At 39.5% G+C, this 24,543-nt stretch overlaps 1 protein-coding gene across 4 annotated transcripts in view; it reads left to right on the top strand.

The window, feature by feature from the left end:
* Positions 1 to 24,543, top strand: part of AP3B1 (adaptor related protein complex 3 subunit beta 1) — a 146,027-nt gene that overhangs the window by 58,038 nt on the left and 63,446 nt on the right. For all 4 annotated transcript variants that reach the window (XM_077936307.1, XM_077936309.1, XM_077936305.1 and 1 more), the window contains exons 12-17: positions 2,354 to 2,416; positions 3,331 to 3,463; positions 10,940 to 11,049; positions 18,605 to 18,781; positions 22,226 to 22,412; positions 23,381 to 23,511. In XM_077936307.1, coding sequence (XP_077792433.1) covers positions 2,354 to 2,416; positions 3,331 to 3,463; positions 10,940 to 11,049; positions 18,605 to 18,781; positions 22,226 to 22,412; positions 23,381 to 23,511 — 801 coding nt within the window. The remainder of the gene's footprint in view (positions 1 to 2,353; positions 2,417 to 3,330; positions 3,464 to 10,939; positions 11,050 to 18,604; positions 18,782 to 22,225; positions 22,413 to 23,380; positions 23,512 to 24,543) is intronic.

Here is a 24,543-nt window from a genome sequence, read left to right as displayed (position 1 = left end):
TAGGCCAAAAACATCTGGCGGGCTGAGGTTGAGGAAGCCTGATCTACTGTATAGGAAGCAAAGAATGATGTAGCAGGGGAAAAGAGAACAACTTTCTTCTGTAATTAGTTACAGTGGTGCCTCGCAAGACGAAAAGAATCCGTTCCGCGATTCTCTTCGTCTAGCGGTTTTTTCGTCTTGCGAAGCAACCCTATTCGATTAGCGCTATTAGCGGCTTAGCGGCTATTAAAGGCTTAGTGGCTAAGCTGTTAAAAGGCTATTAACGGCTTAGCGGCTTTGAAAAAGGGGGGGGAAAGCGGGGGAAAATGGCAAGACTCGCAAGACAATAGGGAAATTTGTCTTGCGAAGCGCCTCCGCAACGGAAAACCCTTTCGTCTTGCGGGTTTTTCGTCTTGCGGGGCACCACTGTATTAGAAAGATTGGGATTACATAAATTTGTGTATATTTTATATATATACATCACTAGAAATGCAGATGTGAAATTGTGAATTGAGTACAGAATATAATGACTAAAATGTTTTGAGTCTAAAGTCTCTCAACTTCAGAGTGACCTTGACTCTTCATTTCCAAGTCAGGTACCCAGTGCCACAACTGATGATGCATTGTGGAATAGGTTTCAGCTTATGCAGCCAGATGAGGTTGACAGGGTGCTTGTGGCTATTCACAGGGTGCTTGTGGCTATTCACCCAACCATAGATCCTATTGATTCCTGTCCCTTTTGGCTTATTAGATCTCACAAAGGGTGTTTGACTGTTTGGGTCCAGAATGTAATTAACACTTCATAACGTGAAGGGGTGGCCCCTGTTGCCTTGAGAAAACCACTCGTAAAGAAGTTGGTGTGGAACCAATTGCAAAGATCTGCTTCCTAGGGAAGGCAGTGGAAAAGGTCACCTATCTAGACCTTTTTGAATCTGGTTTGAATTGGTCTTTGCTGAGAGTGGGACAAGGGGCATATGACCCTGCTTCTGCTTCTTTACCTTTCTGCTTCTTTACCTTTCATTACCATTCATTGTGGTGTCCTCCTGGACTGGCTCCAAGGAATGGAAATTGGGGGTACAGTGGTACCTTAGGGTAAGAACTTAATTCGTTCCGGAGGTCCGTTCTTAACCTGAAACGGTTCTTAACCTGAGGTCTGCTTTCGCTAATGGGGCCTTCTGCCACTGCACCGCTGGCGTGCGATTTCCGTTCTTATCTTGGGGCAAAGTTCTTAACCTGGAGCAACCACTTCCTGGTTAGTGGAGTTTGTAACCCAAAGCGTCTGTACCCCGAGGTACCACTGTACTGTGTTACAGTAGTTCTGGTTCATGGCTGAGTTCACAGAGTAGCATTGTCAGCCCTCTGGCAAATACTCTATGGGATGCCTTGGGGCACCATTTTATCCCCAATGTTATTTAATAGCTACATGAAACTTCTGGGAGTGGTCATGGGGAGATTTGGGGCAAGATGTCATTTATATGCTGATGATACTTAGCTCTATTTCTCCCTAACATCTGAATTGGGAGAGGCAGTGCAGACCATGAACTAGCGCTTGGATGCAGTGGTGAGATGGATGAGGGAACATACCTGAATCTTGCCAAGATGGAGGCACTATGGGTCAGTGATTCCAGTGTCTGAGGAAAAGTCCCAACGCCGCAGCAGCTTAAAACTGGACAGTGGGACAGAGACTTACTCAGGTGTAGGGCAAGTGAGTGTGGCTTGCCCACAACAGCCTTTCAGGCCATATCGGGAAGTATGGCAGGCCTAATTAGGCCAACAGACAGGAGGTTCCCAACTCCTGAAGCGTTATATAATACTGGCATAGTGTTTATTTTTCTAGCTCCTTTTTCCAACTTCAGAAAAGGCCTTCCATAGTTCCAGTTACAGATGGGTAGCCGTGTTGGTCTGCCATAGTCAAAACAAAAAAAATTCCTTCCAGTAGCACCTTAAAGACCAACTAAGTTAGTTCTTGGTATGAGCTTTCGTGTGCATGCACACTTCTTCAGAAGTGTGCATGCACACGAAAGCTCATACCAAGAACTAACTTAGTTGGTCTTTAAGGTGCTACTGGAAGGAATTTTTTTTGTTCAGAAAAGGCCTCTCTTCTACACCTGGATAGAAGCTTCAGAACATTGCCTTAGGCATGGGCCATGTTAGGAGTTCTTGCAATCCAGATGGATCATATGAGCTACCACACAGCTTTCAAATCAATTCCTTTAATCCTGACAACAGTTATCTTACTAAAAATTCATGATGATTTATTTTCCAGCCTTCAACTTGCTGAGGGCTTTTCGTTTTGTAATTCAGAACTGTTCACAATGTAGAAAACATTCCTTATTCTTCCAAGTTTTCCTAATCAGTTTCTTTTCTCTTTTAGCTTGAAATCTTAACTAACTTAGCAAATGAGGCCAACATTTCAACTCTTCTCAGAGAATTTCAGGTTTGTACATCATTCTTATTCTATGAAACATCACTTGAAGCATATGCTTAAGCTGATTCGAGATTTTTTGATTCAAGATTTTTCCATTAGAAAAACAGCTTCCTTTCTTTTATTTTAAAGGTTTTGAAACTTTATCTAGTGATGCCTGCCCAACTGTGCAGTGGTTTTCCAGTTGTGTAATGGGACTTCTTTCTTTTCTCACACCTATAGCCCCCATGTGCACCCCAGATCTGTTATGGAGGGTCGTCCAACCCTCTGATGCATACTTTGAAAGTGCATGGGAGGTTACAGGGGCTGGGGGCGGGTAGTAAGGGGAAGTCCACTTGTGATCATGAATATCACCCATAGAACACAAAATATGGTTTGTATTTTGTTGTAAATCAGCTTGATTCTGCTACAAGTTGCAGATGGGCAAAAGCTCCCTAGATACTAGTATTCTAAAAAGGAGTTGTCTTATGTTCTGATTGTATTTTTTGATTGACTCACATTGCTCTTGTTTCAGAACCTACTGGTATATAATATTTATATTTGGAACATCTGTGGTGTTCCAAAGAACTCATTTTTCGCATCTTCACATGCAGCAATTGTTTCACTATCACCTTTTGTTTGTTAGTTAGTTGTTAGTTGGATTCAGCAAGTTAATTGAAATATTTCTGAGAACTATTCATGAACCATGCTGTTCTTACACTCAGACTAATCACTGGCTTTGAGTTGTTACCCACTACTAATATACATGATGGCTGAATCCCTTCTGGCATTGGGTAACTAAAGATAGCCTGTTGCCCTATTTCTATATCACTCACATTCGCTAATTAAAAAAACTGAAGGTAGCTTCCAAAGGGAAGGATAGGTTTGTTAAAGATTTAAACTGATGAGACCAATGTGTTGAAGACTGAAATTCCTATTTTCTTCAGACCTATGTGAAAAGCCAAGATAAACAATTTGCTGCAGCTACAATTCAGGCAATAGGCAGATGTGCAACCAACATCTCGGAAGTGACTGACACATGTCTTAACGGCCTAGTGTGTTTGCTGTCTAACAGGGATGGTAAGTTAATTGTTCTATTTTGTATTTTGAGTGACTGGCAGCTTGTATTTTCTGGTAGTATTCCCAGATAGAACAAGATAAAAACAATATAGTGTTTGTCTTAAATGGCATGTTCTGAATAAACAGTGGCATTGTTTATAGTTCCTGTTTGTAGTTCTTTAAAATTATTTCCTTTTTTAATTATTAGCATGGGTTGCTGTCAGTATACAGTTGAAACTGATATCTGAAATATTTTAAAGTACTATAATTAAAATTTGTAGAATGTTGTCTTCATCCAGAGCATTGTGATGTTTTTTCCCCAGTTGCATTAAAGTGGCTGTACTGCAGAGGGTGCTACAAGCAGGGAAATGTGGGGTTTTTATGTTTGTAAGTGGCTAAATAAGATAGCATATCAAACAGTTTAGGACTGCCGCCAACAAAGTTGTCCATGCTTCATCGTTTATTTTCTTCTATATTAATATACAAAAGAGGGAAAATTCAAGCAGGGATAAAAGCTAAGCCAGTGCTGTGTAATTATTTCTCAAAAAACAACATTAAATCTTATAGAAGGAAAAACATAAGGAAATCAGGTCTGCTTATAATGTCATGAGGTGCCAAAATAAATCCCTGGTACCCATTTTTTGCCTTCATCACTACTTTGCATGTGGAATGTCATCAGTATATTCACCTGGATTGATAGGTGCTTGGTTTTACTTGGAAGTAAATCCACATATTTGTTTGTATGCATATAGTTAAACATTTGAATCTAGCATATAGTTCAGGCAAAACTAAAAATTCCATTGTGAGTTTATATCAGGTGTCACTTTTCCCTTGACATGCAGTTTCTGGAGGGGCAGAAGAGAAAGAAGTGTTTAACCGTGCCCCCACCAGCTGCTTCCCTCCTGCAACTCTATTACAACTATTGGTCTGGAACCAAAGTTGTAGGAAAGCATCTTGGATGGGAGTTGCCATGGAAAAGCAAAGGGCAGGACTAGGATTAAGCATCTCCCCCCATTCTTTCAGGAAAACCATTGCCTCCTGATGATGCATTGCAAAGGAGCAGTGTTGGCTAAGTTCCAACATAGGTTGGAACAGTTCTTCACCTTCCATACCAGAGTTTTAACAAATGATTTGTTTCTCTTCCTGACCAGTAGTATTCAGGTTTAAGCAATTATTACCTGCTTAATTTACTTCATGGAATGCTGTGGCCAATGGAGTGGGTACATCTCTTGTCAGCTGACACAGGCAGGAGCAAAGTTTTTATTTGTGAGAAGTAGGCCCGGCTTCCTCAGTTTTTTCCCTACCTGACGCAGCAGAACATTCCTCCTCAGCTCTACTGACTAGCTAAGTTTATTGGTTATTAGGTTTCTGATTTTTTTCCCCTTGGCCTTATTTTTCTACTAGTTCTTCCCTTCTATTCCTTGGGATTTCATTCCCCCCCCCTCTTTCTTCTTCTTTTTTTTTAAGGCACTTACAACCCCTTTCTTTCTTTGTTCCTTCCTTTAAGGCATATTATTCTTGTTGTTTGTTTTTGTGCCCTTACTTGGTTGTCTCTGTTCCGCTGTTGCAGTGCATGGCAGCTGCCCACTTTGTCTGTTGCCACCTCCTTTCGCTTTCAACTCACCGCTGCAGCATTTCTTTTTTTCTAACCTTTTCTTTCAGACGTTATTTTTCAGACGTTATTTCTGGGATCACATTTATTTCCTTTGTTATTTGTGTAGGTGTGCAGCTGCCTTTTATTAATCTAGTGTGTGTGTTCCATGGTCCTACTACTGCGCTCCGGGTCTGTGGTACAGCAGAGGAAGAGGGGTATTTACACCATTCACAGTATTGCCTCCTGGTCCACTTCGTTTGGTGATGCAGTGCTTGCCTGTTACCAATACAACCTCCAGAGTTAACCTCCCCCAGTTCGCTTAAGTGACATGGAGAGAGTATGTGTGGAGATTGACTGAGTCACGCTGCCCTCCCCCATAGTCTGCAGTAGAGGCATCAGAGGTCTAAGGCTGGCTAATTCCTCCCGGTTCACCTTAAAAGTGATGACGGAGTGGTCCACGATTCAGCATAACGCGTTGTGTGCCCGTCTGGCTTCCACTGCTATCAGTATTGGGAGAGAATGTATCCATCTTGTCCTCCACTATGGAGCCTTCTCAAGGTGTGACTGAACCATCTCCAAAGAAAACCAAGCAAAAACTTTAACACCTCTTACCTTCCAAAGTTGGGGGACACAACAAGCCTGGCCCCCCAGTTCATAGAAAACGCCCTTCCCCTATGCCTATTCCTCAATCTCAGGACTCCGCTACAGTGCAGTCCCCCTTACCTAAAAGCAATGTTGGCCATGTGAATGCTAATCATTTGCTACCACCTACTGGTGAAAGACATCTTAACATCAGCTTATCTGACTCACAATCAGAATTTTTAGGATTTTCCAAGGATAAATGGTCAAGGGGTGCAAAACCCTCAATCTACCAATCCAGCACCATTAATTGAGCAGCTGAAAGAAGCACTTATTGCTTCACTATCATCTGATCTCCCATTACAAATTCCCACCAAGCGACCAGCCTTACCAGAGACAGATTCCTTTCCCCAGCAAGTGGGAACTGATGTAGGAGAATCCTCTCCTAACCCCTTTACACTAGTGGGCAGTGATGGGAATGATGGTTATGTCTCTTCATCCTCCCCTACTACCTTATGGAAACTGAAATGGATGATGAAAGGAGTGGTGCATCAGTGCAGGATGAGCCTCTCTCTGTATGTTTGTGCTCCCATTCTAAAACATAAAATTATGCATGTTTTTGGATTACCATCCTTAACTCCAAAGCCAGATAGCGATATATCCCTACTAACTGATAGTCGCACCTCTTCTAATTCCATTTTGGTGCTGTCAGTGTTAAAGGCCATTGCGAAGTCAGAACTGGATTCTTCCATGCATTCTAAGTAAAATGTCATTTTAGCAGATAAATTAAATACCTTAGACCCAAAATTTATGGCCTATATTAAAACTTTGGTAGACAGGTCAATTTTGAATCTTTCCTCACGCCATTTGGTTCCCTGTGAAGGAGATGCCCAACTTCATGATAACATGGATAGGAGACTTGAGTTGGCTCTATGCAAAATCCATGATGCAGCAGTCCTGCCTATGAGGGCCTCCTGCACCGCAACATCTTGTGCCCAAGCCTGTATTGTGTGGCTTGAGGATCTGCTATAAAATCCCCCCCCAAGATTCTGCCCAACAATACCAAACTTTCTCTAAACTCTTGAAAGCTCAGGCCTTTATGGCAGATGCCACTATGGACTCTAGGGACGCGGGTGGCGCTGTGGGTAAAACCTCAGTGCCTAGGACTTGCTGATCGTAAGGTCGGCGGTTCGAATCCCCGCGGCGGAGTCAGCTCCCGTCGTTCGGTCCCAGCTCCTGCCCACCTAGCAGTTCGAAAGCACCCCTAAGTGCAAGTAGATAAATAGGTACCGCTTTATAGCGGGAAGGTAAACGGCGTTTCCGTGTGCGGCACTGGTGCTGGCTCACCAGTGCAGCTTTGTCACGCTGGCCACGTGACCCGGAAGTGTCTTCGGACAGTGCCGGCTCCCGGTCTCTTAAGTGAGATGAGCGCACAACCCTAGAGTCGGTCACGACTGGCCCGTACGGGCAGGGGTACCTTTACCTTTACCTTCACCTTTTACTATGGACTCTATGCAATTTGCAGCTACAGCAATGTCATCCCAAGTAGCAGCTAGAGACACTCTTTGGTTAAAAAATTGGAATGCTGATACAGCATCTAAGGTGAATCTTTCCACCGTTCCCTTCTCGGAGAAGAGCCAGTGTGGTGTAGTGGTTAAGAGCGGTAGTCTCGTAATCTGGGGAACCGGGTTCGATTCCCCGCTCCTCCACATGCAGCTGCTGGGTGACCTTGGGCCAGTCACACTTCTCTGAAGTCTCTCAGCCCCACTCACCTCACAGAGTGTTTGTTGTGGGGGAGGAAGGGAAAGGAGATTGTTAGCCGCTTTGAGACTCCTTCGGGTAGTGATAAAGCGGGATATCAAATCCAAACTCTTCTTCTTCTTCTTCTTCGGGCAGTCAGCTTTTTGGAGACGGGGCACTAAAAGATGTCCTGATAGAATCAAGGGATAAGAGGAAAATTCTTATTAGTCAAAGGCAGGATAGAAGGCCAAGAAGACGCTTTTCCCCTTTCACAACTCTGATTATCATGGATGTGAGCCTCCAGCATTGGAGAGTCCACTGCTGGAACCAGTTCATCCAAGGTCTCTGGATGGATCTAGAAAAATTTCACTCCATCAACTGGCTGGAATTGCGGGTGGCCAGACTATCAATCATTCACTTTGCTTGGTGGTTCTGTCCACACCACGTCCTGATACAGACCGACAATTCCATGGCGAAATCCCGTATCACCCATCAAGGTGGCACTCGATCTGTCACTCTTCAGATGGAAGCCGCTTGTCTCTTTAACTGGGATGAATACCATCTGCTCTCCCTATCAGCGGAACATATTGCCGAAGATGACAACTATCAGGCAGATTGGTTGAGCCGCAAACATCTGGACCCTGGAGAGTGGATGCTAGCCAGACAAATATTCCATCAAGTTCTCTGGGGTCTGTTCCAAGTGGATCTATTTGCGAGCAAAGCCAGTCCCCAACTGCCACGTTATTATTCAAGGTTCCACGACCCTCAAGCAGAAGCATGGGATCCCCTAATCGCCCCGTAGCCTCAAGGCCAGCTCTAAGCCTTTCCCCCGCAATCAATTCTTCCTTGAGTTCTTCACAAAATCAGATGGGAAAAGGCTCGAGTGGTGCTTCTAACCCCCTTCTGGCCCCAAAGACCGTGGTTGTTGGAGCTTCAAACTCTGTCAGTGGCTCCGCCCTTCCATCTTCCAGTATCACCCACCCTATTGCAGCAGGGACCACTTCTCCATCCAGACCCTCAGTGTAAACTTTGAGAGCTGTGCGGACATCCAAGGAATACCACACCTTTTCCTTCGGATATTTTGGGCTAGGGAAAAAGGTGGGAAGAACCAACTCCTGTTGGACATGAAATCTGGAAAGCACCTTCAGAAGGAATGAAGGAAAAGGTGTGGTATTCCTTGGACAGCTCTCAAAGTTTACATTCACCGAACGAAACCCTTCCAGAAGACAGATTCCTTATTTGTATCCTTTCATCCTTCTACCTAAGGGGCCAAGGTCACTAGTACAACCTTAATGAGGTGGATTAGGGTCTGTATTTTCCTGGCCTATGATTCCCTCAATTTGCCCCGGGCAACGCAGGTATTAGCTCATTCAACCAGGTCTGCCGCCACCTGATCTGCAGCTTTCTTGGCCATTGCTTCCTTGCTGGATATTTGTGAAGTGGCCATTTGGTCATCTTTTAGTACTTTTTCCAAACATTATACATTGAACCAATGTGATGTGGCCTTTGGTCATACTGTCCTCCACCAAGTTCTATAGTTGGTGCATCTGCAGAGCTGGGACCCGCCCATATTTTTCTCCGCTGTGGCATGTTCCACTCAATTGGCTGCAGCATTCCAGGAAGTAAATAAAACAATTGGTCTTACCTGACGTGGAGATTTAAGACTGGAATGCCATAGACCATGGACCCCACCCTATGCTGCTCTGTCATGCACTTCTCTATGTTTAGTCTTTCAATTCTGTGCCTCCCCCCCCCCCTTCACTTTTCTTCCTGAGCCAGGAAGGCGGAAGTAGGCAGATAGGATTGGTTTTTGTTTCAGTGGCTCTGTCAGTGCCTGGCTGCTTGGCAAATCTGAAAAACTGAGGAAGCCAGCTGACAAGAGATGTACCCACTCCATTGTCTACAGCGTTCCAGTCTTAAATCTCCACTTCAGGTAAGACCAATTGTTGTTTCTCTTTCTCTGGAAAATAAAAAAGATAGTGTCTAAAGGGTTATAGTCTGCAAACAAATAATATAGGATAAATTTTATTCCTGGCACATGATACCTTCAGTAGCTTTAAAGTGTGTTCTAAAGGTAGACAGAAAGAAATTTCAATGTTCTATTAGTAATGTCTGATGGAGTAAGCTCATTTGGGGATTTGATGCTGCAGTCCACGCAGCAAAACCTTTCTGGTAATGGAGCTGATGGGAGTTGGATTTCAGCAACATGTGGAGGGTCAGTGGTTCCCCATCCCTGAAGTAAAGAATACAAATGATAGACTTTGAGAACATTGGGCATTATTAACTGATGCTTGCTAGAAAGCGGTGTAAAAGCTTAGATGATTAGTAGTTAGGACATCATGCATAAGCCATGGATTCATGGGTACAAGAATGTGCCACAGCAAGACTTCTGCAAGGCAAGACATTCCCTCCCAATATTCCTGTCCCCTCCCCCTCTGGTTCAGCTATAAGGAGGAGTTCAGAAGCTCTTGCTTCTGGTTTAGATTAACTGCAGCTGTGGAGTCCAACCTGACAGACTGTGCTTAATCTTAAATATGATTTGGTTGAAATATGGCTTGCCTGTGATTAGTAACTTAAAACCATAGGTTATGAAGCTGGCTTGTGTAAACAACAACAGTTAACATTAACTATACTTTAGTGTTCAGGCAATTTGTTAAACTGTTAATGGAAATCATAAGCAGAAGCTTCCAAACGTAGCTGTGTCAGTGTGTGCAAACCCACGGTTCACTGTGGCTTGTTCTCGTCACACTTAAATGTGGTTTAGTGGAAGGAAGATTGAATAAAATGTCTTGCTTTTCCTATTAGGCTGCAGCAAGAACATAGTACATTTGGTCAGGTTTGCCCTTTTCTTTTCAGTGTAATTCCTGGCTAAGAATTGGCATTAATGTGATTGATTTACTAGTTTTTATAAACGTATGTTAGTTCAATCAAGCTTTTAATATTCCTTGTTCAATAAAGTACTTTGTTGCATAACATCCCTGTAAATCTTTGAACTACCACCTTTATTTAGCTCTATTATTTCAAACATCCTGAGCATCAGTATACTCTAAATGGCATGTGTGCTTTATTTTTTAGAACCAGGGAAAAGGATATTACACAATTAGATGCTAAATTGATGAAAAGAATTTTCAGAACATTGCTTACCTAAATCAATATGACTTGGTTTCGAAACATATTTGCAGTTTTTCGGGCAATTACAAAGCTAAGATTATGGCTATTGCTTTGTATGTTTCTCAAGATCTGTTTTATCAGAGCTTCACATATATCAAAGATAGAAATACTAAGAGTAGTAAAACACACATAGCTCTAGAAAATAAGACTTTAAAGATTTTGAATGCCAAGCCTCTTCTCTTTATGGTTTTATTTTGCTTGACAGACATCTGTTAAAATTTGGAAAGTGATCTGCATCTGACACAAAATTATTGTATTGATTTTACAAAGTATATTTTCAAAAGTATAAAGTATATTTTCAAAACATCTAAATACTTTAATGATTTAAATGATAAATGATAAATGTTAAATGATATTGATTTTATGTGAATATTTTCCTCTTTTAAAATTATTATTGTCTTTGTCTTTACCAGAAATAGTAGTTGCTGAAAGTGTTGTTGTAATTAAGAAACTGCTGCAGACACAGCCAGCACACCATGGCGAAATAATAAAGCGCATGGCCAAGCTCTTGGACAGTATTACCGTGAGTATTTATTCCATTCTGCCTCTTAGTTATCCAAAGTAACTAGGGAATCAAGAATTGACACAGAAATATTGGGATGTAGTGTGTGGGTGCAAAGTGTGTCTTGACTATATTTGTGGATATGTTTGTGGAGTAAAGCCTTAAATCACCATTTTTAATACAAGTAAATAATTTTTAAAATGCGTGTATGTGTGTGTGTAAATTTAAGCCAGTTTCTTATGCCATAATAGCATCACCATAGTTCAGATCTGTTTGGTTAAGTCATAGTAGCCTCATTCTGGGTGGTAGTTATAGGGTTAGAATCTGCTGGGTGTAAACTAAGGTTTACCAGATTTTTTTCAATGAATCCGGGGACACTTTTCAACTTCAATTGATTTTGTATGGGGACAGATTTGTAAATCTGGGGACTGTCCCCAGGAAATGGGGACGTCTGGTAACCTTAGTGTAAACTACACTATTGTGTGGAAGAATCACATTAAATTTAACCCAGGAAATCTTCCAGTTTTATCAAACCAAAGCAGGATTACCAGGTAGGATGATTCAGTTGTTTAAGACTTGAACATTAAAAACTTAGACCCTGTTTATAGTAGGAAAAATGTATACCTGAGGGTATTAAGTTAATTCCAGTTTTTTACCTGAGATCCTGTGGGGTCGCTACCATCTCTCAGCTAAAACATGAAGTATATTGGATGTTTTTATGTGATAAACTTTAGACTTGAAAAATCAAAATTATATTGTGTGTTATCCAGAGGTGTGTATCATAAATAAGATGAGCTTTTGAAGTACCACAGCTTTCAAATGGAACTGCTTACAGAATGATTTATAAAATCTTTCTAGATGTCTGTCTTGTAACTGCTCTAAAAAACCAAGGCCTCGTTGTTTTTGTTTGTTTTTGCAGACAAGTTAATGGGTTCAAATGGTAGCAAAAGCTGCTTTCTGACATAAAGGTTTGAAAAGTGCACTTAACCACTTGCTCATGCTATGTGGAATAAAATATCAGGCAATGCAATTTACAATCCTGTTCGGCCTTTGAGGATAATGCAATGCAGAGCTATATAATGAATCCATTATTTCCTGTGTTCTTATAAGTTCAAGGCTCCCACTTATACAACACTGGAAAAGACAATGAAGGCTTTGACATATCTTCTTATCTGCTTGTGAACTTCTTAATGAGGGTTGACTAACATTTGGCCACACAAGTATCACTGAACTACAGCTCCTGTATTTCTGACCATTGGCCATGCTGGCTGGGGCTAATTGGAGTCGTGAGTCCAACAACATCTGCTGGGCCACAGGTTAATCACCTTTATATAAAATGTGATGACAGAAGGATTCCAAGATTATATGCAAACATTTACATGTTCAAGGGATTGGGCACAATGAAATCTGGAAATGCTACATGATACCAACATTATCAAAATAGTCAGATATGTTTATCAATTCTGTATATATCTTCTATTATAATGATCTACACGGCCATAGATTTGACAGATAGCCTTTGTTGTGCAAAATTCTTAGGGAGTGTAACTTCAGCTAATCTAACAAGTCTATAGTCAGCCCCATTAAATTCAGTGGGACTTACTCCCAGGTAAGTGCAGATAGGATTGTAGCCTCAGTCCAGATCCATCCCTTAATGTTTACATAGTGACTGTGTAGCCTAGGCCAAATGAAAAAACTCTTTCATAAAGCTGCATTTTCTTGCTACATTAGGAGGTATTCATATAAATATATTTGTATAAATGAATATATGAAGCTTTATGTTCTTAATGATTTCTGCACAATCTCATATACAGTTAAAGCCTGTGAAGAACATATCTCTGAAACCTTCTGCAGCCCTAACTAAGGAGTGTGTGCATTTGTGAGACCAGATGGATATTTGGTCATATCTGTCAGGGTTCTTATTATGTTCCTCCCCTTGACTGGAGACTTCTGTCTTTAGTATAAACTGTGGCCATGTGTAACATCTGGTACTACTGTAACATTTAAACACAAGTGGATAATAGAGATTTCTTTAGATAATTTATCATAACTGAAAACTGAAGTTACCCATATATTCTTATTTAGAAGTATCTGTCAGTTCTGCAGGCAGCTTGAACTTCTCCTATACTTGAAAATTTAATGTACCACTCAATTACTATTCTTTAGTCCAATTTAAAATAATAGTTTGGGAGTAAGGTATGCAGCGTAACCTTTGGAACGTTAGAAATAACCCCTTTCCCACTGTATACTAATGACATCAGTCTTAACCACATTTCATTCAGCAAATGTACTCAAGCATTTAAAACTTTTCTTGCATAATAGATGTTCAGTGCATCTTTTCACTTTGTCACTGGAGGTTTCAAAATTAAAATGCTGTTGTCATAGAATTGTACTTTATATTCTGAATTAGACTAATAATTCAGTTTTTCCATAATGCTTTGTTGGGATCTAGTTTAAGTAGAATGCATTAGGGTCTTTAGTTATGGACATTTTCATCTGTGCAGCTGTATGAAGTATAGAATGAAATACCATAGGGTATCTGTCTGTATTGTAATGGGATGTCATGCGTATAGTAACCAAGCACATTATGTGAAGTAAAGAGGTGGTTCCTTTCTAGAACAAGAAGCTCAGGTTATTACTGGTCAAGTAGGGAACTCCATGACAAAAGACACTTTGAGAGCACAAAGTAAGTCAAGATTAGTGAACCTGTGGAAATAATCAATTGGTATCTGGTTTTCTGCATCATCTTGGGACATCCTTAGAGAAATGAAACAAAGGCTAGTACTCATTAGGCTTTATTGGACAGGATAATTATGCCAGTAACTGTTCAAGTAGTTCATCCCTTACCTTCAAGAGGATGTTCTTTGTCAGATTTTACCAGGGGAGCTGCTGACTTTTTCTAGAGCATGTTAGACTCATTAGCCCTCCTTCCTAGCTGGGAGGGTGAAAGGTAGTCCTAATGAGATGTATAGCTCAGAATGTTTTCTAGTGACAATATCTCTAAAGAAGTCTTGCTTGTTGCCATTCATACAATTTTAAAAATTATTCTTTCTTTATATACTGCTGCATTTTAAAAAAATCTATCACAGCAGTTTACAACAATATAAAAATATAAAATCATACACTAACGTCATAAAAAGTTAAAAGCAAGTTGAAAACAAAAATAAATTAAAAACAAACATTAATAGTCCATTGTGGGGGATGTACTCTTAATTGCCTGCATAGATATGGAGGACCCAAAAAAATTTCAGCAGGTGTTGACACCGAAGGTGCCTTCTGAATCTCTGTTTGCAGGGTGTTTCACAGGACTGGCCAGTAAAACTTAAAGGCCCGCTTTCTAATCTTTGTTGTTGTTGTTTAGTCATTTAGTCGTGTCCGACTCTTCGTGACCCCATGGACCAGAGCACGCCAGACACTCCTGTCTTCCACTGCCTCCCACAGTTTGGTCAAACTCATGCTGCTAGCTTTGAGAACACTATCCAACCATCTCGTCCTCTGTCGTCCCCTTCTCTTTCCCAACATCAGGGTTTTTCCCCACATTGTCTTCTCTTCTCATGAGGTGGCCAAAGTATCGGAGCCTCAGCTTCAGGATCTGTTTTTCCAGTGAGCACTCAGGGCTGATTTCCTTAAGAATGGATAGGTTTGATCTTCTTGCAGTCCATGGGACTCTCAAGAGTCTCCTCCAGCACCATAATTCAAAAGCATCCATTCTTCGGCGATCAGGCGTCTTTTAATTTCATGACTGCTGTCACCATCTGCAGTGATCATGGAGCCCAAGAAAGTAAAATGTCTCACTGCCTCCATTTCTTCCCCTATTTGCCAGGAGGTGATGGGCCCAGTGGTTTTTCCTACTACAGTTTAAGCTTGAATTTTGCTATAAGAAGCTGATGATCTGTTTTGTTTTTTTTAAAAAACTGTTTATGGTGCTCTTTGAGTAGTTAATGGACTTTAAATGGCCTTTCCCTTTCATAGCTATATACAGCACAAAACAGATCCCAGTGGTTTTTCTGGTAATGGTATTCCTCACTCTTCTGGAGCCTCAAGTTGAGGCTGACCTTGAAGACTGTTTAAAGGTTGTGGTTGATGCAGAATGCATCAGTGCAGAAGCAAACTGGCTTATATCTTGGCATAAATGGACCAGAGGTGGTGGGTTGCAGGATATATCAGCATTCAGGGCTATTTTCCTGGAGCCTTAGACAATAATTCACAGCTGTGTTTCTCATTATAGCCTCCTAGAGCAGACTCAGTTATAACGCAAACATGCATTTGGTGATCCATTTCTTAATTATTTGCTTTAAATTTGAATGGTAGTAGTGCTATTGTTGTAACCTAGCTTGGGTCCCAGTTTCACCAGTTGAAGATTATCATACTAGATGACTTAGGTCCCACAAACTTTAGAGAGCACATTCTGTATGACACTTAAGGTCACTTGAGAATTTACATCTGTTCCTCATGTTCATGGGGCAAGAGAATTCATAAATCATGAAAACCTTTCCACTAGAAGTAAACAGACAAATAGTGAAATGGGCATTTATGTTTCGTCTGATGACCAAGAGTTAAGCAAACCTTTCTTCTTCTTTTTAAAAAATACTGAGGTTTTTTACTTGAGAATAACTCAGGATATTAATGTAAGTTAAAATAGATCCAATGAACTAAAATAGTGGGTGAGCTACTGGACCTTTATGTGTTTTGAGTCATGCACAGGAATATATTAACTGTCCTACAACAACCAAGATTCAAAGATTCATGTAAATCAATATCTCCAAATAGTGTTGCCCTTGGGGCAAGGGAAAGATGAGATGTGGAAGACTGGAAAGGAGACCTTTTTTAGTTAGTTATTTCTTGATATATAGGTAATTTAAATTCAAGGGACCAATCCAGTTAGATCCTACTACACTGCAGCTCTTGAGCATTGGAATACTTCATTTTAAACTTACATGTGTTTTAAAATGCAGGTTACTATTTCACAGATGATTGCATGGATGTAAGATGTCAATAAAAGAATATTTGTGTGCATATTCTAGTTTTGTATCTCTCTATATCATGGTTAAGCCAGTCATGTTTGTGTTATCAGTATATTCTAACATTTGTATACTAACTTTCTCTTGCTTGCATCCTCACTTTCTCTGATAGATGACAAATAATTTAGTAGTAGTTACCTTATCAATCAAATAAATGGTTAGGTAGATTAGGAATGTAGTAGATTGCATTTTCTTTTGGTTAACTTGAACATGCCATCTCTGTTTTGAATTTGAGAAAAAGTGAGCTAGGAGGAGCCATAATAAAATATGCTAACATGCTTGAAATACATGCTACTTGGAACATAATTTTGAGGGTGAATTGACATCTATCCATCTCACAGAAATTCGTAGGCCAGTTTTGTAAACAAGATCATAAAAGGTACTAGCTTTGCTCCACCCTTAAAAAAAATACTAGCCAGCTAAGGGCTTGCAGAGGAGGGATGGAGAAGTTCTTCATGCAGTAGCCTGTTGCTTTTCTTTTCTGCATGCACAAGACGGACAGAGCGCTCCATCCCTCTCCTGTCAGCCTGCTCATTCACCTTCATATGATCTCTTTTGGACTGTGGTAACCAGACTAGTGCTTAAATATATGATGCCCATAGATCTTGTATTTGTGGTGATTCAGAACATGCACATAGATACGTAAAATGTACATGATGAAGCCTTAATCATTTACTGAGAAGAATCAAAGTGAGTATCCCAAAGGTATGGCAAAGTAGCGTAAAAAAGCAGTTGCAGTTTCTAAAATATTACATCTATGGCATGACAACTTTGCCTCATAGTATGAGCCATCCTAGTTAGCTTGTCCAGTAATAGCAATTTAATCACCATCTTGTGATCCTAGTTGGAAGGAAACCTGTAGCCCTCCAGGTATTGTTATGGATGATGGGAATTATAGTCCAAGCATTGGCCACTCTAGAAGGGGCTGAAGCTCAACATTTCTGGATGGCAACAATGTTCAACTGGTCAATCTAAAGTATTGCTGCCCTCCTGTTGAGGAGTAATATGAACATGATAAATGAAGCATCATTGTTTACTACAGTAATGCCTCTCGTTATGTACCGTCCTTCTTACGAACGCTTCGGGTAATGAGCTTTGCTAACCCAGAAGTAGGTGCTCCTGGAAGCGAGTGGAAATCGTGCGCTAGAGGCAGGCACGCAGTGGGAGGCCCCATTAGCGAAAGCACGCCTCATGTTAAGAACGGTTTCAGGATAAGAACGGACCTCTGGAATGAATTAAGTTCGTAACCGGAGGTACCACTATACAGTGGTACCTCGGGTTACATATGCTTCAGGTTACAGATTCCGCTAACCCAGAAATAGTACCTCGGATTAAGAACTTTGCTTCAGGGTGAGAACAGAAATCGTGCTCCGACGGCAGCAGGAGGACCCATTAGCTAAAGTGGTGCTTCAGGTTAAGAACAGTTTCAGGTTAAGAACGGACCTCCGGAAAGAATTAAGTACTTAACCCGAGGTACCACTGTACTGTTCTACTCTTCAGCTCTTTTTGTTAGCATTGGTAGCTGAGTTGGCAACAGAGCCAAGGTTTGATAAAAGAGTAATATGATTGGCATAGGACTATTTAGGAGGCTTGTGAAGAGCAGGTGTTGGAACATATCAAACACAAAAAAGTTACATTGTAAAGCGAGCATGTTAACATTTCCCAATATTTAGAATCTTGTTAGTAGCATGAAGATGTTTTTTTTATGCTGGGTGCCCAGTTACAATATGTTTTGCATATGGGTTTGGATACCAGAGTACAAAGTATTCACATGTCAGTTATGAACTGTATGTGTAAATTATTTTTCTCGTGGTACATATAGGTATGCATAACTCATTTTTTGTGGTTTTATATGTAACCAGCAAACAAATCTAAATGCATGTGCCATTCATAATTGTCATATTATTGAAGGTTATCAGACTCACACATTGAGTCTTTCATCCAACAGTTTCTGATGAACTAGGGCAGGAACTAGACAAGAATCTACTGAGAAGCCTCATGGTAGAGTGGCAGTGGTTTCCAATTCCCAGTTGTTTAACAATGGCAACAGCAAAAAGACTTCTGTTCCCAATAGCAAAATTATACTGTTAAAAACCTTGATCTCTAGTCATTCTTTTGTAAATCTGTATTTGTACATGCAGTGCCCCCCCCAAAACCTACAGTAGGTAAAAATGACTGTTCCCTCTGAACCACCATGATGTGCCTGGCTTTCTGCCCCTCACCTTCCTTTGCCTTGGTTTTGCACCCAATCCAGTTCGTGGCTGTCTGGAGTCTGGTAAAATAACCAAGTATTCTGCAAACCTGAAGGCTTACCCGCTCCTCGGCTAGGATTTCTCTTGTGAAGTGAAGGCTTCTTAAAACTGAGTATTTGTTATTAAGGTCTTGTTTTTGTGCCTTATACTAGTCCTAAGTATGCATTTGATACTAATTTACCATTAGTTTGACTGTCATGGTTTTATTTCAAGTATCTTAATTTTTCCAACGTACATACCATTGAGGAAATGTATTTCACAAATGCATAAATTATTGTGTGTTTACTCATTTTTTATTTTAAGGTTCCCGTGGCTAGGGCCAGCATTCTTTGGCTTACTGGAGAATACTGTGAACGAGTTCCAAAAATAGCCCCTGATGTTTTAAGAAAACTGGCCAAGAGCTTCACTGATGAAGATGACCTTGTGAAGCTGCAAATTTTAAATCTTGGAGCAAAATTATATTTAACCAACTCAAAGCAGGTAAGAATGAGAGAAAACTAAAACACAAGTCTGTTTAGACATATTTACTAACATTAAGTAAAGAGGTGTCAAGCTTTAGAGTTACAGTATTCATATCCTTTTAATAACCTTCTCCCTTTCCTTGGTTCAGAAATTCATCAGCATACCCAAGGTTAGTCATATAATAAAATGATTGAAGAGGAAAAGATGAATCCTAAAACTTGTCTAAAAGGCCAAAGATATTTCCAAAATAATTACAACCTAGGAAACCTGTGTACATTTAGTGTACAACCTGTTTGACAGTTCAGTGAAAAGATGCACCTTAATCCAAAGACATACAGTTTCATACAACTTGGACATAATGCAGAACCCATAGATATTGGATTTATTCCAATACTGACTGAGCAGAAGACCACGCCCTTCTCTCCACAGCAGTATCTTGTATGGGCTCTGGTACAGGCAGCTGCAGGGGGAGTGACAAATTGCCCAAGATCAGGTGCAACTTTGGATTCTATCTTTCAGTACAAACTAATCAAACAGAACTCCAAAACATTTTAAAACTACATGCCTCTGCCATTCAAATACTATAAATCTTCAGTTGAAATAAGATTTGAGAATCAATGAGATGACACCAAAGGTCCCATCTGGTCCAGCATCCTGTTTTTACAGTGGTCAACCAGATGCTTGTCGGAAACCCACAAGCAGGACATAAGCGCTCTCCTCACTTGTGCAACTGGTTTTCAGAGACATATACGGCCTCTGACACTGGATGTAGTAATGTTATCATGCATAGTAGCCATCAAGTCTCAATGGCAGCAGAAAAGTTCAGAATCTCAGCTTACAGTCATATACAAATAGGTTTGTGGTTTATAAAATAGACAGACAAATCAATTTCAAACCATGGGTTAGTTAAATATTGCCTATAAAGCAGGATTCCTGGTTCATATGTAACACCTAAAGTGAGATTTGTTGAAAGCAAAATTAATCTCTCTCCCTTTCCCCCCATTTTCAGTCATTATTTGCCTTCATTGGTTCTTTCCCAAGTGCCCTTAGGTATTTATCAGATTTATTGGATCATCCCAGTTCTAGTATGATATGTGTGTGAAAAATGCATCTATCTGCTTTCCATACTGCATCCATAATTTCATTCATCTCCAGAATGTCCCCCCATTTAGCTTTTTTTCTAATCTAAATTAAACTAAATAACCCAAACTCTTTAACCTTTAATCATAGAGGAGTTGCTGCAGTCCCTTGATCATTTTGGGTTTATCCAGCACCTTCAAGAACAAGGGCAAATGGCCAGCCAAATAGCCTTGTTCCTTCTGCTCCTCAAAATCCACCTTACCTTCAAGCAGGGAAGCAATTGTAGTTGGTGGAGGGCAAGCAATTACCGGTTTTGAGAACTGATTTTAGGCCATTCTTTTTATATCTGTTCCTTATGTTTGGGAGTTAACAGATAAACAGTGTTTAAGTGATTTGCTTCAAACTGTCAAAAACTTACTGAATTATGCCTGATCAAGATTGTATGATTTTTATCTGCCTTTACAACAATTTCCTGCATTATTATATCTCCAAAATCCATGAGTTCATTAGTGTCTTCTAGGAAGAAAGGTGCATGAGGCTAAATGTCCTCTACCATCCAACATAATACTGTAGTCAATATTCTGTATAGAAAGATTTTTACAGGACTTAGAACTTCATGTTTGGCTTTTTTGATTGGGCAGTGGTGTTTCAGCAATAATAAGTCTGCCAGATTTCCTTTTCACAAACTGAATGGGTCATATCCGAGTGTAACTGAGTTTCAGTTGACATTTTGAAATCTAACCATCACCTGTAAGGCTATTTAAGAAAAGGGCTGCCCTGCCAAATTTTGAGTGTTTCCATGTTTTGATCAGCATAACAAACAGTACATTTGTTCCAAATTTCTTCCTTCTGTTTCCAGCTGATAATTTTCCTCCTTTAGTAACTTTGCTACGCCCTTCTTTAGTCAGAGAGAAGTAGGCAGAAACTGGTCCTGACAGTGTCTGGCATCAGTAGCACTAAGAATCAGAACAGAATTGATGGGTTTGATCTGCTGTTTCAGCAATTTTCTGTTGGTTTCTCAGTGCTGGAAGCCCCTGAAATTTCCAACTTGCCTTAATATTCCATAATCAGTAGCAGCCACAATCATATGCCACTGGTTTCACTTAATGCAGTTTTGTAGTCAAAATAAATCATTCAAAACAACACTGAATTGCATTTCTAATGAAACAGTATATATTGAACTAAGGACTATTGGATATCTTCAAAGAAAGATAATTGTCCATTTTACAGTGTATACTACTTAACATTCTTCAGGCATAATTATAGAGCAACAAAATATTCAATTCTGCTTCATGAGAAAATTCTTTCAAAGAGATTGTGCTTTTTCAATATAAATCTTGTTGAGAAAAGCATGCTTATATATCAAAGTTTAATTCTGTGAATTTGAAGGATGTGTCTTTTTATAAACTCAAATAAGATTTGCAGCTTTTCTTCAACTGAAGAATTATAACATATGCATATTTTACTTTTAAGTGATACAGTGTTTTGATCTTTGTATCTATTGCATTTTTGTATACATTTATACAAAATGTATTCTGTGGACTATTTGTATAATGTTTCTAATTTTCTCTTACGCAGTTATTAAGGTTAACATGCATTGGGTAATTTTAATAATTAATATTCCTACACATCAAATTAGAGAGTCTGGTTATGCTATAAAAAGCTGTGATAATATAACCGGCTTTTACGTATATAAATAAATGACCAATATTACCAGAAGCTTTAAGCTGTGAGGGGGGAAAGGGAAGAAGTCTTTTATCCTGGTTTTTAGAGGGCATCAGCAGCTTGCTTTTATGAAAAAGTAACAGCTAAATGCACTGCAAATAATTTGCAGTAATCCAGTTCAGTGATTCATGTGTCTGCTTTAATGGGTCATAATTCAGAGTAAAGTAACTGAGTGCAGTCAGAGTGCAGACACTGCTTATGCCAGGGACAGTATCTCTTCATAAAACACACCTCAGCAGAAGCAGTTTGCCAGCCTCCTAATACCCTCTGATGTTTTGATGTCCTGCATATTTTTCCGATTAAGTTTTGAGTGCCATGTTTTTAGTTGTATTTCCACATTCATTATTCTCACGTAGGCCCTTCAGCGGGTTTGCCATATATGATTATTTTTTTAATGATGCCTTTCTTTCCACTTCAGCAGTTTAATAATCTAGCACATGGCTGCTTCTCAGTACTCAGCATTCACCTCCCCAATACAGAAGAGGACATGTGCGTTGGCTTCAAAATTCCATTTACTGCTTTAGAAATGCATATTCCCTATGGAACAACATTTGTTTGACATAACCATTCATTTTTATTACCTCTTTAAATATGTTTATCCAGAGTTATCAATAATCATAAATAACTTGTATTCTCTTCTTGCCCTGTTTTTCACAGACAAAATTGCTTACCCAGTACATATTAAATCTCGGCAAGTATGATCAAAGCTACGACATCAGAGACCGTACAAGATTTATTAGGCAGCTCATTGTTCCAAATGAGAAGAGTGGAGCTTTAAGCAAATATGCCAAAAAAATATTTCTGGCACAGAAGCCTGCCCCAGTGCTCGAGTCTCCTTTTAAAGGTTTGTCAGTCAAATTTTCTACCAAATCTTATTTGCAGATCTGCAGATCTGTATTCTTAAGTCACCAAAACAAATTTTGCTAAATAGTCTGCTTACAATTTGTAAATGAGCAACATGATTTTAGTTTCACAATTTTTTAAGGGAGAGTGGTCAACTCTAAATTCTTTCTTATTCTGACATTTAATGGTATCTGGTAATCCAAAATAATTTAAAAACTTAATTTGTAATGTCTATATTTTACCTTTTCTGAATAATAAAAACTGCTATCTTTGTACTAATCATAGTCAGTGTAGAAAGGTCTTTGGCCATTCACAAAACTTTGAACTTCTGGAGTGGCTTTTTTATTATGATTGAGAAGCATCAAACTAAAGTTACTTCCAGATTAAGTTTGTCTTTGGTATATTAGGATTACTGGTATTTTTGGCTCCTAAGCCATTTTATAGACTAAACTGCTGTGAGTTACACCCTCCATTGCTCCCTGTTCTATTTAAAATAATCCTGTGGCCCCGGTTAGTAATTTTATTATGTACATTAACTGTTTTCTTAAAAAAATCATACTTTGGTATTTTAATCCTGCTTTAAACTCTGAAAGCAGCACTCCTTGCAAAGAAAAAACTATTAAAATTCTGGATGTGTTTGTGCCAAGACATGTATATGGATTATTTAACTGTGCTGTCATTCTTAATATTCACAGTAAAGTAATTTTTAGAGAAGCTACATTTCAGAGCAACACCTCTAAACACACTGACTGATTAGCTTTTTTATTGACCATTATGGGTGAGATTATTGTAATCTATGGACTGGAATCAGTTTTTTGACCTATGAAGAGCTTCCTAGTTTATATTTATTCCATGACATTTGAGGTAATGTAACGCCAATTACCTTTAGTCCTGATTAAGATTGCTCTTTGTGATATAGAGCTCATGTCAGTATATTTTTCACCTCTTTCCCTCCCCCACCCCCAACAGATAGGGAGCACTTCCAGCTTGGTACTTTGTCTCATACTCTGAACATGAAAGCCAATGGCTATCTGGAGTTGTCTGATTGGCCAGAGGTTGCACCTGACCCTTCAGTGCGAAATGTAGAAGTAATTGAGCCGGTATGTTGACTTTTCAAAATAATATTGTTGTTTTGGGAGCTTGGAATTATGCAAGTGTGTTTAGGAACAGGGGGGTTACTTTACTTACCAAGACTTCCAATTGGGTTTCAATAAACTTATTGTAAAATGTCCATTCAGCCGCTGTTGGCTACTTTGAAACCCTTCATATTCCTCTGCTGTATCTTCTTTGTATATATTTTCTTTCCGTCACTCTGTTTCCAGCTTTGCTTGCTGGTATATGTGTACTTCCAGTAATTAATTCAGCCTTCCAAGTTTAATCTGAATATCATGTGGTTTACTAGGATTTGCAAACATCAAGAGATTTAATATCTGTTCTTGGATAATGCAAACTGCTAATGCATATTCGCCTTTCAACACCACCAAAATGCTCACAATTGGTCTAAAATAAGTAGTTGAATTGGGGCTATTGCGTAGAGATGGCTGCCCACAGCACATCTTGATGATTGAAGAGAAGTTGTGCAACTTAGTGGATTGAGTCTAGGTAGATACTGAACCTTTTAGGAGGTTTTCTTATTTTTATTTTTATTTGGTTGGCATAACAAAGTTGGTTTCCTTCCTCCAATACCAGGATAAAAATGTTCTGCTGTCTGTGCAGAAGCAAAGCCAGGGCACATGTTGAAGTATTCCTTCTATTATTAAACATATTTATTGATCAGAATATTCATTAATTTTTCAAATCAAATCTTTATTATTGCCATCAGAGACCAGCACCAAGAAAGCAAAAAATGAAGGACATAAAGCACATCATCCAAATGTGTATAATAGAGTAAAAGAGAATAAAATATAATAGGAAAGAGTAAACAATAAATAAACATTCCAGTCATTTTTCTTTATTTTTTGCAAAGTAAAGATAGATGTGTTTACAGTTGACACAAATAACTTGATGAGATAAAATTGGATTGTGTTTTTAATATTTTTTGTTGAAAGCCACATTGATTATTCTAACTTTTTGGTTTAAATGTTTGTTTAGGAGTGCTCAGTACAATTCCCCTTATTTATATGTTAGATTAT

The sequence above is a fragment of the Podarcis muralis genome, chromosome 11 (genome assembly GCF_964188315.1).
Source record: "Podarcis muralis chromosome 11, rPodMur119.hap1.1, whole genome shotgun sequence".
NCBI lineage: Eukaryota > Metazoa > Chordata > Lepidosauria > Squamata > Lacertidae > Podarcis > Podarcis muralis.
The sequence above is the reverse complement of the archived record's forward strand: the minus strand, read 5'-3'. Positions and strand labels throughout refer to the sequence as shown.